Raw genomic sequence first — 15,607 nt, 5'->3', positions numbered from 1 at the left:
TTTCGATCCGTTATAAAGTACTTATTTGCAGCAGAAACGCGGCGGTATGCATACCGCTGACAGTTCGAGCTGTCACTTTTTGACGACCGCGTATGTGCCGCCATCTGATGGCATTACCATCAAACATCACGTAGTTTGAAAGAACCGCGCTCAGATCACCTAGCAACAAGATCAATAGACTAAGTTACAGTAAGTCGAGCAGTAATCGACGTGCCTATAGCTATTCTATTAATTATTTAACAAAAGCTAAATCAGTGAACATAAAACTCTGTCTTTTTTTTTTTTTGTTTTACCGTTCTTGTCCAATACTTTCTGTCTATTACTGTCTCTTTGATTTCCGCGGTTTCAAACAGAGTTCCGCCTAATTTCAAAACTGAAGCTACATAACAAGATAAAATAACTTCACGACTATTTGATTTTTACTTCAACTTTTATTATAACAATCTCGTTCTGCTAGTACAAAAAACCGGACGACCACACGGAACAAAATTACATTCACACATACCACGCTTCATTGTTTTGTACGCCTCTATATTGTATAACTTTCGCAACGGTTTAACGTCGAGTTATATAATACCTCCGATAAAAATTATCGAATTCTAAAACTTCATAAAAGGCTAAATGTCGATCAGTACGACAATATATTTGAAATTTTCAGCTAGTACTAGTTTAATCTTTTCTGCAGCCTTCGTGCAATTGCAGCAGTAAGTGCAGCACCTTTTCCACTTCCATCTTCGGCATGAATCATCTTAAACTGTACAATTGGATTACTCGATTAATTAATCTCGTAAAAGAAACGTAAAAGAACCAAAAACATTTGTAAACGCATACTTTATGATCAGGAGCTAACAATGAAATATACTGTTTCATCCATATTTCTAGTCGAGGATGATGCTTGTAGAGAGATCCATCTACAGCAATTGTGACGTGATCCTTGTCTATTCGTTTTAACAAAACTGCTAAACCTAAACCAATTAATTTAATTAACGATATAATATTACTTATTTACCAACTAATTTTTCCATCCAAGAACTTACATGACGAAACAAGAAGGGCCGCACGATTAGACAGTAATTCACAAACATACTGTACAACTTTAACATCCTCTTCGTCCGGAACGATACCGAATTTCATTAGAATTTCTTTCGTATTCCTATCACCACCGTCCACAGAGTCTCTAGATTTCAATATTTATCGATATTAAAAGTTCTAACAAGAAAAATATGTTATAATGGTCGTCTAATTGCTAGCATACCGCTCAATATCAGATACTAAATCACTGGTGAGATTGCCCGGAACTAAAAGAGATCCAGTTGTATGGTCCTCTGTGAATAGAAGACCTTCTTTGGTTAATTTTGCGAGCACCACTCGCACTATCTCACCCAGGTATTCTCCACTAATATATTTCTCGAACCTGATAATTTGAAAAATTACGATTCAATAAATTTATCAACAGAAAAAATTTTTACTTTTCGCATTTAGGAGAATTGATACTCACGTAAATGAATTTACCATAAGCGAATTCGCATCGTTTTCGCGATCATAATCTGTCTTTATGAAATCTAGAACACCGTTATCTCCAAATGCACCCCACTCGATATCGATAATGACCTTCAATAATAGAGAACAACTGTATAGCTAGGAATCAATATTTGTTCTATATCAAAACAAATCATGAAAAGACAATCACTTCACGTTCTCCGTGTCTCTCAGTCTCCCAGTGCTTGACTCTGTCAGCTCGTTCAAGATAACAAGCGTTGCTACCAGTGCCTAATATAAGTCCAATTGCAGTATCCGGGTCTAAGGTTGATCCTTGCATCAATGTTCCTGTGGTATCGTTCAAAATTGCTACGATTTTCACCTTTATGTCTCCTCGACGATCCAAAGCTTCACGAAGCAGTCTAACGACATCCTTGTTGACAACGTCGGGACAATTGAATGTTTTAGTCCAAGTCACTAATATCCCAGTATCCAGCGAATGTTGAATCATCGGGAAGGAGAAGGTAAATCCTAAAAGATAAGGAATTCCATTTAACCACGTCGTCTGTTTTAAGAAATATCACGTTTGAGATCAAGATAATCTTCCTTTAATCAACGACGAGTATCGACCACTTGAATTCGCAAAATCAATGTAAAACATAATACTTGAAAGATAACACTACAGAGTGCTTGAAAACATGAGATTGTCATGCTCAAATAGAATTTTTGAAGCAATTACTATTATTCCAGAATCATCGGTAATTATCTGTGGGAAACCACAGAGCACAGACTTGGCAATTAAAAGTCTCACACGTGATTCTCTCGACGCCTCAAACGTTATGTACATTGATTCCAATTTACCAAGGGGAAGCTCTACATCCTGAAGACCTTGTGCAATGACGAAATCGCTGACGCATTCTGCTATATAATCAAACAGATGAATCCCTGAGCCTACTCTCAAAGCAAAGCTAATGTGGTATTTCTTCACTTCTTCGCGTATAGGTGTGCCATGGGCCAGTTCCAAAAGAATCAATCGGAAATTTGTGCCTCCCAAATCCAACGCCAAATATAAGCCTTCTTCTAAAAATTACACAGAAATAGATTCCTTAGCACTATATAAAAATAACTACTACAATTTTTCAGCATGTATACGTTACATTTAATATCTTTAGAGACGTCACACGATTGCAACGACTTTTATCAGTCACATATCGCGGTGTAATACTTATCACTAATGGTATTGTAAAAGTAACTGTTTTAACAACCTGTTCCATCGAGAAGTTCCGGCACGTAAGTGTTCTCCATCTGCAGCGACGATGGCTGTTGATGAATTCCTCTATTCATTTCCGAGATGAAAACATCCTGTATCTTCCTTATAGTAGAGGCCGAAAATTGTAGTTGTGCCAATTTCTGCTGGATCTACAAATAACATACATTGAACTATATCATCGTATCATACATGTGATAGTAAATATAAGCATCTGATCGAGACAATGTGGTCGGAAAATTTTCCACCAGTCATAAATCTTAATAATCCTCTGACAAACGTTAAAAGGAATTTTCGTGTCTGTTATACTCTCTGTTACGTGATCTCCAATGGCATTCTAATAAACAAACCAGAGGCGGATACCGCGATCACGCTAGATCGCTGATCGCGATAAAAAAAAAAAGATTAAATTCGCGACAATAGATAACTAGCCAAAGGAATTTCTAATCGAACATTACGATCTCTTGCACGTCCGACAAAACATTTTTTTATGTTCGAGTTTATGTAAGAAAGGTGACGACGAATAAGCATACTATATGAATCGTTTCTATGACTCTTTTTTTCTCTTCCTGTTCTCAGTGACTTCCCGACTATTTTTCTATCTAGTTTGGAGTTCGACGTACGTACTACGCAAGTCCAACGTCGAAAACAGAATTTTTACGATCAGGATAATACTAATATTTCACTTCCTCGAAGGTAAACCGGTTGCATTCACGCAAACATCACCGCTAAAGCGAAACGTAAAAATTCTGGAAATCGATATTAAATCGGCGGGTGAAAGACAAGACAAAATATGCCGATCGCGTAATACCATCTTGTTACACGAAGTAAGCTCGTCGCTATGAGAAGAAAAAATAGCCGGCAACTATTTTGTTCTTGCACGTAAACAGTCTCCGACGTTGCACGCGACAAAAGGTATTAAGCTACATGACAGTTTAAGTGGAAAGAAATTTATTGCTTGTTTCATGGATTGAATTGTCAGTGCAAGAGCCGACGATAGCAATAGATGAAATTATTGCCGTGTCCTGTTCTCGTGACGCTTATCTGTTCTGTATCGATTCGAAAAGATCAGGAAAAGAACCCAAGTCGGCAGTCGAGGTGAAACGAGGGTAAACAGAAATTGACGGTGACATTGTGCGGTCTACTTTAATCAAATGCAAAAAGAGCGTGTGGGTGACTTGCCTCTGTATCTATCAGTGTAACATTCTCTGCGCGAACATTCGTCGTACGTACACATGCGTTATTTGCATTATCGATTGTCACGAAATCCCATTGAAACGAGGAAAGAATGAAAACTTCGATACTTTTAAGCTGGCAATTAATTGTTAAAGCGAAACAATGAGGCCATTAATTATTCGTTTACCATTTGCTCTATCGCCACGCGAAACGGCATATCTTCGTCGATAACTTATTTGAAAATCGTGAACTTTCAGTTAATAAAAATTGCTCACGATAAACTTATGGCAGAGACTACGATAAGCGCATGATTTACGACTGGCTTGCGACTAAACGCGTGACAACCCGTCGAATTCAGTTTTATCGAAACTGCTCGTACGTCTAGTTCTATTGTTTATAAGGAAAAGTACTGCTTTCCCTTCCCGCCTTTGAATTTTTATCAGGCTTCGCGGAAGGAAGATACCCTTGAATTCTCATTGAGATACAGCATAGATATCACGGCGAATTAAACGATTTCTATACAAACGACGAACGGCTTACGTAACTAATTGTACATGTTCAAGAAAGGTGCATATACCAGACAGAATAAATTGCACTTGGTAAGCATTGCTACAGAGATCAGCGTGAGCAAAAGTGAAAGTATGTGTACAGGATCGATCCGTGTCAGTAAACTCTTAACGAGAATGTCGCTAGGTTAAAGACTCGGTGTTCGCCATTTCTCGCATCGGGAATGATTCAATCTGGTTGACATTGATCGGTCGGATATCGATCAATTATACAGAAAGCGAACAGACCTAGCAGGGAAAAAAAATATGTATAATGCTTGGATATTATTTAGCTCTCCGATGACGTTCCGCTCGACAAATTCTTGGAATGGTTACGCGATCAAATAACATTTGTAAGCAATAACCGTGGTAAGTGTTTGAATCATTTTCTATAACTTGGCGTTACTTCGTTCAGCGTCATTCTTATGATCGCGCGCGCGATTATGATGGGTCTCCCAAGTTTCCCCTCTTTCTCACAAAGTTCACTTGGCCAAGAGAAGAATCGCTTAAATAACCACGCGGAATGTCGTATTGGATGTCAAAACAACTAGTATAAACGTTTCGTCTTCGCTTACCTTCCGTTGTCTTATGCCATCCGAAAGTACCAACGGTAGTACCTGTATAGCCTCATTAACAGCATGTTCCGTGGGTACGGCCATGTCTGGAAGATCTTCTTTCTCTAAAAAATAAGAAAAATCGTGATACGATATAGCACTGTAGAACCACGGTACTCGTGTGACTAGGATAGTGAAACACGAGAAAAATAATATAACGCGGAAGTTCAATGATCCAACGATACGTTGCAACGATGTGTAATGACACATAACGAGCGTTTTAAGGTTCACGGGCAACAGCTCCGTTGGAAAACTCACACGCGCGAAAATCCCATAATTACCTGATTATCGCGAACGTTATCCTCGGATAGAAGTTTTTTGAATGAAAGAAGTCACGCTGCGAGACAAACGTGAATGAATTTTTCTGGACGTATGATAAGGTGTACGCGACAAGACGAACCGTCGCGTGGTTCTCCACGAGCACGAGAGACGTTCTGAGAAAGAATTAAAGAGATCACCCCGTTTATTATTACTCGCGTATTTATTTTCCCTCCTTCCGCCCTGTCCCTCGACATTCGTTCACAATTGATAACAACACAGACTCAGTATTAAACGAAAAGTTGAAAGTCCACAATATTTTATAACGTTTGATAAGATCACGTAAACAAGTCACATGAATTATAATATCGTCCCGCCTTCAAAAACTGGTAACCCAATGTTCGCCCCTTGCCTCGTATCGGCCTACCGTATAATACACCTAATGATTTACATCGTACGATTGCATTGCTTAGATTAATTAACACGTTGACTACTGCGCGTAATTTGCTGGATTTGCTTACAGTGCTGTGGAGAAATGGCATCTTAGAATCGTATCTTGATAATATATTACACTATATGATGACGCCATGAAAACAAAATTATCGATACGTATATGTTGTACGTGATCTCATTGCTATTAACCCATTCTGATATTAATTACATTTATAAAACTGCAAACGTGCCTGTTTCCGCGTTTTGCACATTTTTATTGACACGATTGTGCTAATCATGGTGTCTGTCGGCCATCTATGACTCACGACCACCATGGTAATCAACGTGTTAATGATGGCTGCAGTGATAACAAATAACACGTGAACATTACATTCGATGAATTTTGTCATTGCGAAGACAATGGCAGGTGCATCTGAAAAAAAAGTTAACGAGCAATCATACAGTGTGCACGGTCGATAATGTCGATCTAAAAAACAAAGCGGTTGCTACCGCAAAGAAAACACCGTTAGTTAAGCTTACGAGAGGGCAGGGTCACTAGACCGATATCATTGCCAGACGCTAGTTGCTCCATAGGCCATCAAACATCGTAACATTATCTCAATGTTGATTGATAAAGAGGAAATATACGGGTACTTGTGACTCGTATGTACATTCTTTCTGACAATTTCATGATACGCCGTGAATTCATGGCCAAAACATTTTGCACGTGTCACTCTTCTTACAGATGATATCAACCGAATGAACTGTCGAAAAGATAATGAAGAATCATGTGAACTTACAGCATGTTGCAATACCAACGGACAAATGACATTGGTCACATAATTCGAAGAAATTCCATCAACGAGAAGAAATCTTTTGTGTTCACCGTTCACTAATTCATCCCTGTCAATATTCTGATATTCCGATTTCTCCGGCACGGTGAAGGAGAAGTATGACATAACCACTGGTCGCAATTTTTGGATAAAATTCTCCATGCTTTACTTTTCGTGTGCTACGTTTATTTGGTGCAACATGTCGCGTCGTCAGCATACAATAAATACACGCGCATATGAAGTACGCACTGCGCATGCGCAGCCTGTATTGCAAGTACAGTCTTGTGCATAAATTGATCGTTTCGATCAATCGAATTGTTCGTTGAACTTGCTACATGAAACGATTAATTCGATTTAAAAATCTCAACCGTAGAATTATGTAAACATCGAAATATATTGGAGATATTCTCTATAAATAAGACATTCGATGCACTAAAAAAATCAAGATCGAATTCCAGTTTCAGTAGCAATACTAAGGACGTGAAAAAAGTCGAAGAACCCGTTTGGCAAGTAAGATTCGCCGAGCTACGTGTCACGTCTCTAACATACCACTGATGTGTATTATTTTTTTATCTTTCTACTTATTCTCTTTAATTTATCTCTGCATCTATTTCACCTCTATATTTTCTTGTCAATATTTCCAATGTTAAGCATAATTATTTGCAGATAAGAAAAAATGAAACGTGGGAAAACGGGGTGAAGGGAAAGCATATGTTAATTTACAAATGAACAGCCAACAGCCTAATTTAAATATCAGAACTCGCGTTCTAACCGCATAAACGCAAACTCGATTATTACGCCCGTCCTTTCGAGCCTTGATGATAGACGAATTGGTTCGTTTGATCGATGATCGTTTAAGTCTGCTTATTCACGATAGGTTTTTCAATCGCCGGAGGGGGAGAGAAGACGTCGCGAAATAACTACTAGAATATTCTTCAAGTCAGCAAAGTTGCTTCGAACGAAGCTCTATTAAAATCAATTGGATAATTTAGCCACTAGCCAAAGCGACAAAAGGATAATTTAGTCATTTGACCTGACGTGATGATTCTAGTCCATAGTGCAATATGCACACTGGTTACAGAATCATGTTGACCGTCACATTTCAAACGACACCTTCGAACGATGGTATCACGCATATGAACATATCTTATGATTACCTATCGCGATTTATGATCTGTCTTGTGTTATTTTTTATCCATCGTTTCACTATCGGTCTATCGGATTAACGAATGTGACGTAAGTAGAATGTCACGAAGGTTCGACATATGAATTGCGTGCACAACAATCGTAAAGCGTAGTGTTTGTGTAATCAATTTCCTGTAATACTAACACAATGAGCTGCTTTTGACCGAACGCTCTCTGTACATGATAACGGACTACCCTTTCGGTTATGTATGATCTTTACCGCTTGAATTATAGAGCTTCCGTGAATTATGTATCCATTATCACCAAGGTATCGAATAAATCTTAATCGAATAAAATTCCCTCGAGAATTCAGTAGTTCGTCTTTCATTTCGAAACATTGAGACTTATTACCTAGTAACTTAAACAGCATATCGATTGGTGAATCTAAATCACGAAATTTTTTCTCCATTATTAAAGGATAAAATCATTACCTATTTTAACGATACCGTATCGGAGTAAGACACAACTAACCCAGATAACATAATTAACGTAATTCAAATTTTGTAATTACGCGACAAATTTGCAACGGTATCATAAGTCCATGCGATTAATGGGTTATTTTTAAAGACATTTTTGTAGGTACAGATGAGGTTAGTAGAGTGCAACACGTTGGTAGACACGTGTTCCTTGAGATAGCTGTCAATCTTCTCTGTTGATTCCTCAAGTTTCATGTGCATGTGAAGTTTGATGCACTGTGCATACATGTGCAAGGAAAATGAAACAGTGCTACATAATACATGTACAATAATACGGCGAAAGATAAAACACATGATTTTAATTCCTAAGGCATCAAAGATGATGTAATCGACTCGTTGTTACGCGATAAATTTATATTCCTCTCAGCATGCCATTTCGCAAAATTAATTTTCGCGATAACAATCGAACTAGACGATAAAACGTTCATCGAAAATAGGTAATATTTGACGAATGTAACGTGGTACGATACATTATTTGACATCGTGAGTATCGAGGTATAATCGAAACAAAAAAAAAAAAGTGTGGCATGAATATATAAGAAACATGACGATAATAATTTCTGAATGTTAGTAAACACTAGAATACGCGTCTTTACGCGTAAATTATTTCCCATTGCGACAATGACATGAACGTTTGAAACCGGTTACAGAAATAATAGATCTACCATCAATCGACTCGAAAGCGATACATGGTATTATGATGACACCGAAGCTGTTTGAACAAATCAAACATACTCTCTCATTGTCAAAGATCAATGTGCCCGATGCCGCCAACTAGCGCGTGCGCCTTGTTCTAGGAAAATCAGAAACGCAAGCTCACCTTAACACTTTCTACGTACGACTGCCGACTCCCGCGATCGCTCCAGCTTCTGATCCTTTCCTATCCTTTTCTGGATCCAGTTATCGGTCAATGACTGTAAATTTCTCGGAACAAGCACGTGAGTGGGATACCGCGAAATATACTCCGTCTCCAAACAGCAACTGGTCGAGCCTCCAGATCCTCGCTTACCCCACTGCTCGAACTTTAAAACCATATCGGTGCGTATTACGTGCGCGCGTCTTTGTGTTCGTACACGTGCTTACATGTTCACGCACGCGACTCACTACATGTGAATTACACTTTTGTATTTTCGCAAACAGGCTGCTGATAGTCCGTGATGTATCGCGTGAATGCATACACGCATGTTCTAGAATATCGCGTGCATCGATACCACGTGATATTGTAGTCGCGATTCAAACCGCATAACACGAGCATATAAGTAGGGATTTCTCAAGCGTATAGTCGCACTGATAGCTTTTTTCTCTGATCTCTTCTCTGCTTTCAGATAAAAATTTGTTCAAACATACACTTGTCGGAAAAGGATGAAAAAAGTCATGGCTACATAAAAAATAAGTATATATATGTATAACTATTATGCAATAAAGAGTTGTGCAATATAAATTTGGTTAAATGTATGGAAGTTCTGAACGACACGTTTCGAATATCTTTGCAAATTTACATTATGTCAGTTGAATAGAGTTTGAATATAGCAGTAATAAAATAACGTTCGTCTCCTAAACTACATAGGCTGAATAGAGTTTGATTAACCCTTTGCGATCGAGTGTCGGCAAATAGCCTCCCAAGTCTTTTTACCGTTGCGGACGAGTGTCGGCAAGTAGCTGCCCAATTCTGTTTAGAGCTGTTTAGAGACGTATTATGAAGCAGCTCGCGTACATTTGCCTTTCTGAGTGATAAAATACGCATGGTATACTAAACAAATAAATAATGAGAAAATCAAAAGAAATACAATACAAAAAAATTAATGCATTTGCAATTTGTACGTCGCTTGGTGGATCAATTAGTTGATTTTCGTTACGCTAATCCCAAAACTCCTTCAATTTCTGGAACTGTAGAAAGACTGAACGGCCTTTTACATATTATTCGATGAGATGACACAGGAAGGAGTAAAGACTGTCTGGTATGTTCCAATCGGAAAATCAAAGATGGAAGAAGAGAATCAAAGTATTATTGTACTACTTGTTCAGCTAAACGGTGATAATAGGTGATTGCTTCGAACGATACAATACCATGCACAAATATAAAACGTGTCATAAACATAACATAACTAAATGTTTTTCTTGGATTTTATTAAAAAGTTTTAATGTATATTTTCTCTATTACGCGCGTCAATACCTCTAGTTCACAGTGACGCTCGCTTGTCGGGCTGCTCCGACCGCAAAGGGTTAAATTGTTCAGTGTGTTTAAATTTAGATCGTTACAATTGACCGACCCTCATGGTTTCATAATGTATAGCACCATCCTATAGACAACCAACTTGCACTTTGGAATGATAACTAAAAAAAAACATAATTTTATATCAAAACTTGATTTTGAAACGTGTAGGGACCAAGTTAATAGCTGAATTTCTAAATTCATGTTTACGACATTAAAAGAGTAGGTAAACACGTGCGTGAGATTTTTAATACCAGTTTAATCATTGATCTCGAACGTGATTAACTCAAATGAAGAAATATGTAAACTTATATTTCTATTTTTATTTATTTCTTGTATAATTTAATTGCCACAAAAATTAAAACACGTGCAATGTTCTACGTTATACTTGATTTTTGACAAATTTCCACTCTAATTTAACTGGTGTTTACGTTTGTCAAAATAGTAAGATAAATTATAAAAGTAATAAATGTAAAGATTCACATTATTCTGGTAACAGATCATCACCGAGTTCTTCATCACCAAAATCATCGTCTCTCTTTCCGGCAGACGTCATAGGACGAATAGGTAATGGACCAATGGGATCAACATAAGGAGTGCCTATAGAAAGTATTTTATACGCACTTATAATTTAACATTATTTTGTGTAATATTTCATTAAAAATTATTTTAAAATTTGATAGTAAACTACAGATTACTTATACAAGACAAGAAGGAATCATTGCTATATAGAAAGTACAAGAATAGATTGTTCAAAATAGGTAGACTCATCTATCATCTAGTCAATCCATTAGGGTAGTTCAACTATCATCTGTAGATCATTCTTATTAATGTTCATTTCAAATAAAGCTACGTATTTCTGAGACTTTAATAGCTTTAGTAAATGCTCAGTTTGACACACACACACACACACACATACACCAATAACAAAATTTGTTATTTTATTATAATGTCTCCTATTATAAATACTACCTACCTGTTTGCTCAGTCATATCAGATGCCACTTCCATAATATTTTCTGTTGCGGAAACTCGATTGGTCCGTGTAATACCGGCACTACTTAAACCTTGATTTTCTCTTCTATTAAAGGTAGGACTTGACCTACGATCCGATAGTACACTCATTCCAGAACCAGTTCGTGACGATGTCCCACTATTACTTCTTCTCGAACCTGCACATAAATATTAAATATTAGCGCAATGTTATGCTTTATGTATCAAAAAATATACAACATGCGCACCTGGTCTTGCCGATCCTTGTCTATCTTTCAATTCTTTCGCTTTCTCTGCACGCTTTAATTCTGCTGCGTATACGTGCGCTTCTTTTAACCCAAGATCGCTACATAAACGAACCAAAAATTTTAGACATTCAACATTTTCGGGAAACTTGTTATGAATGTCTTGATACTCTAAAACAGCTTTATGAAATTGACCAATTCGCCTTAAACAGGCAGCTACTAGTAATCGCCATCTTGGTTCCTCTGGAGCAAGTTCTACTGCTTTCTTAAAATAAATTAATGCTTTTTCGGCAATTTGCATCGAGACAAAATATGATCCGAGCCAATCGATTACTTCAAAATTGGCAGGAAAAAATCTATAAGACTATATAAAGGCAAATTTTAATATTATTATACAATAAAATGAAATAAAACAAATGTACAACATAGAAATTTACATCACTATAGAACTGATATGCTTGTTGTTTATCTCCAGCAGCATCATGCATTTCACCTACTTTTTGCAAAACTCCAGGATCACATGGTATTATACCAAGTAATTGATTGTACCTAACATAAATTTATAGAATAATCATTCATATTGAAATCAATTATATTTAAAATACATATAAGAAATATTCATAATACCATTCTGCTGCTTGATCTATATCATTCATAAGTTGATATAACTGAGCAATTTGATATAATATTTGTGGATCATGTCTAACGATATTACGAACTTTCCAAAAGCATTCTAATGATTCTTCATACATATCTTGTTTTTTATATACTAATCCTATTAAATGAGATTTTATAAGAAATTTGAAGTTTACATTTTCATGTTAATAATATTACCCAAATTATACAGAGCTTGTACATGACTAGCATCCGCATCTAATGCACATAAAAGAAGTTCTTTAGCAATATTTAATTCACCCTTTCTGATTGCACATGCTGATAAATTAACATAAGCAGCTGCATTATAACTATCTGCATTTCGAGCAATTTCTCCACATTTTTCTGCTTGATCATAATCCCCTTGCTAAAAATATTAAAATTATTATATTTTCAATGTTTTATTCTTAATTAGTGAAAATAAGTATTATTTCTTACAAGAAAATAAATAAATGAAAGCATAGTCGCAGCTGAACTGTTTGCTTTACTTTCACGATTTTCAAACATCTTCAAGGTATCAATAGCCAGTTGAGTTTCCCGATTATGCAAAAATACCATAGCTTTACTTATTTCCAAATCAGCAGCTAATGGACCATACACCGAAGACTTTATAGTATCCACACACCTTTAAAAAATTCGTTTGGAATTAAAAAATAAAAGATGTTATTTCAATGTAATGTATTTAATAGGCTTCAAATTTTACCAAGCGAAACCAGCAGTAAGTGTATCTTCAATTACAGGTGCTATAAGTTTTGCAGCACAAAGAATAGTTCTTTCTGCCTCCGATTTTAATTCCTTTTCTAACTTAGATAAATCATCGTTTTTTAAAATTTCATTCAATATGTTAAAAGCAACATCATCCTACAAAACAAAATAGCAAAGTTAAAAAAAATTAAAATAAATATTTTATTGAAAGTCAGTGATGTACATTTACACTGTGCTCAATGGGTACAATATCAATAATAAATATAATTATTATACAACAGTGTTAGTGCATAAAATCATAAGCTTTTTCTAAATATATATTTCCCAATATTATTTAAAGCTAGAATGAGTAGTTATATAGCTATTGAGTGTGGGCAATATTCAAAAAAGCACTTTATATAGTGATATTTATAAACATGCCCAACTCACTGTACTTATATTATATCTGTCCTCCTGATCTATGTTAAGCTGAACTTCTAATAATTCTAAAAATGACCTTTTCATTTTATCCCTATGAGATAATGCAAAATGACATAAAACAGCATGCAAGCCTGCTTTAAATTCAGCTCTTTCTTTCATGACCCATTCAAAACTATTAGCTGCTTCTTCCAAACGACCCATTTGTACAAATAGCATTCCAATGTTATGCATTATTTTTATTCTGCGAATTATGTACTAAATTAATATTAATATAAATAACAATCATAAAAATACAGTATCTCAACAACTTCTTATTGCAACACATCATTTTATTACCTTAAATCTTTATGAGCTGCTGGTGCTTGATCAAATGCCATTCTATACATTTTAATTGCTTGAGACAATTGTCCCATTTTAACATATATATTTCCCATGTTTACTTTTAATCTAGCACTATTAGTGAACATTCTATTTCTTGTTATAGCTTGATAAGTTGCTATAGCTTCAGTAGACATATTGTTGTTAGTGTATTGAATTGCCAAATTAAAAATGACCTGAAAAATATAACACGTATAAAACATGTGTAATCTCAAGTATATGTTACAAAATACAATTAAAAGACAAAACTTAATTCTTACTGCAAATGTTAAATCTACATTATGATTATCACTAAGCCCAGCTTGTTCTTGTAATCTAATAAGAGCTCTTTCTCTTGAAGAAGCTTCTCTAGCTCTCTCTAAAGCAACTCTTGTGTTATTTTCATATGCTGCTTCTATTGAACTTTCTATTAATTCCATAATTTTTCTTTCAGCAATTTTTATTTTTTCTTCAGGCCTTTATGAATAAATATTAAAATATATTGTTTTTTTAAATTTTGTTACAAATAAATTTAATTTAATTTTCAATTGTTGTGATTTTACGTGTCTTCCTTTCCACTTTCTAAAGGTGGTGCAGGTCCTTTGGTAGAACTACTCATATTTAAAGGATCAAATGTTTGACGATTACTACTAGTATAACCTGCTCCTCTAACAGCAGTCATTGGTCTAACCCCACTAGTAGTAGGTCTCATAGGTACACCGGTACCACTTCTATGAAACTAAAAACATTGAATTCACATATTATCAAAATATAATAAAATACTGATGAAATATAAATAAAATAGAATATAACATAATGCTTTTACTTACTCCAGTTGAAGTACCCAAACGCATAGCACTTCCTGGAATTTTTGGTGTGAACTGTATAATTAAAATTATTTTTATTAATTAAATCTAACTATGTGGTTATATTATACATATATTTATTACTACTTACAATTGATCTTTTTGTATAACTTGTATTGAGTGTTTCTTGAAACAATTCATCTTGTTCAAAGTCTTTAATGCTGTATATTGATGGATAATCATTATATCCATCATAAATATCGTCATCAACATGTATATTAGTCATTGCTAATATTTTCATAAACTATCCTTTTTCTTTATAAAAGAAATCTACATATAAAATATTTATTAAAGTATATTTTGGACAAAATAACTGAATAACTTTTATAACTTCTATGGTAACTTTAATATTTAATACTACTTTTTCCCAATTTTTTTCATACAAAAATCATTTTTAAGAACGTACAACAAATGTCATAAGAGAGATTAATTGATTCATGTGCTAAACCATAAACAAACCTTATCTAGTTATATCTATATGTGAAGTATTAATGAATTTAGTTGCTTTTATAATATTATAAAGTATATTTTATGATAAATGATTAATTAAATAACAAGTTTTATAATTATCAATATAATTATCAATAGATATTAGATTATACAGTTATTTGGAAATAAAAATATACTAAACTGCATTTACATTCAGTTGCATTCTGCAGCAGAATCTAACATTTATTGGTTGGCAATGTAGGCCTTCGTCCACTTTTTGGTCGACAGATCTATAAAACCATGAAGTTTTATATAAGCTTCACGTAAAAACGATATTTTAACAATAAATAACATTTTTTACAAGCTTTCTCTTCCAATATAGTTAAATTATAAATATTTATTCTAATAACTTTTCGTTTTCAATTTGACATTACATTCTAATTTTGTTTCCAAAAAGGCGGG

At 35.1% G+C, this 15,607-nt stretch overlaps 2 protein-coding genes across 3 annotated transcripts; both read right to left on the bottom strand.

Moving 5' to 3' along the window:
- Positions 1 to 600: 600 nt before the first annotated feature.
- LOC108556190 (hexokinase-1) lies at positions 601 to 9,273 on the bottom strand. Of its 2 annotated transcripts, none has more exons than XM_017912185.1 (10): positions 9,086 to 9,273; positions 5,043 to 5,146; positions 2,745 to 2,898; positions 2,341 to 2,559; positions 1,691 to 2,010; positions 1,499 to 1,611; positions 1,256 to 1,414; positions 1,038 to 1,177; positions 832 to 965; positions 601 to 754 (listed from the first exon to the last, which is right to left on the bottom strand). In XM_017912185.1, the coding sequence occupies exons 2-10, from the start codon at positions 5,124 to 5,126 to the stop codon at positions 665 to 667; spliced, it is 1,413 nt and encodes a 470-aa protein (XP_017767674.1). In that variant the 5' UTR covers positions 5,127 to 5,146; positions 9,086 to 9,273; the 3' UTR covers positions 601 to 664. The 2 variants fall into 2 exon arrangements, with proteins under 2 accessions (XP_017767674.1, XP_017767666.1); XM_017912177.1 differs by lacking the exon at positions 9,086 to 9,273 and adding an exon at positions 5,363 to 5,507.
- Positions 9,274 to 10,907: 1,634 nt separating this feature from the next.
- nompB (intraflagellar transport protein 88-like protein nompB) lies at positions 10,908 to 14,945 on the bottom strand. Its single transcript, XM_017911814.1, has 14 exons — positions 14,808 to 14,945; positions 14,681 to 14,731; positions 14,414 to 14,589; positions 14,132 to 14,327; positions 13,830 to 14,047; positions 13,503 to 13,734; positions 13,072 to 13,229; positions 12,807 to 12,993; positions 12,549 to 12,735; positions 12,342 to 12,489; positions 12,152 to 12,263; positions 11,718 to 12,078; positions 11,454 to 11,648; positions 10,908 to 11,077 (listed from the first exon to the last, which is right to left on the bottom strand). The coding sequence occupies exons 1-14, from the start codon at positions 14,940 to 14,942 to the stop codon at positions 10,962 to 10,964; spliced, it is 2,472 nt and encodes an 823-aa protein (XP_017767303.1). The 5' UTR covers positions 14,943 to 14,945; the 3' UTR covers positions 10,908 to 10,961.
- Positions 14,946 to 15,607: the final 662 nt, after the last annotated feature.

Source organism: Eufriesea mexicana, unplaced genomic scaffold, assembly GCF_001483705.2.
Source record: "Eufriesea mexicana isolate 0111107269 unplaced genomic scaffold, ASM148370v2 scaffold474474858, whole genome shotgun sequence".
Taxonomy (NCBI): Eukaryota; Metazoa; Arthropoda; class Insecta; order Hymenoptera; family Apidae; genus Eufriesea; species Eufriesea mexicana.
Note: the sequence above shows the minus strand (reverse complement) of the source record. Positions and strands in the feature narration are given on the sequence as shown.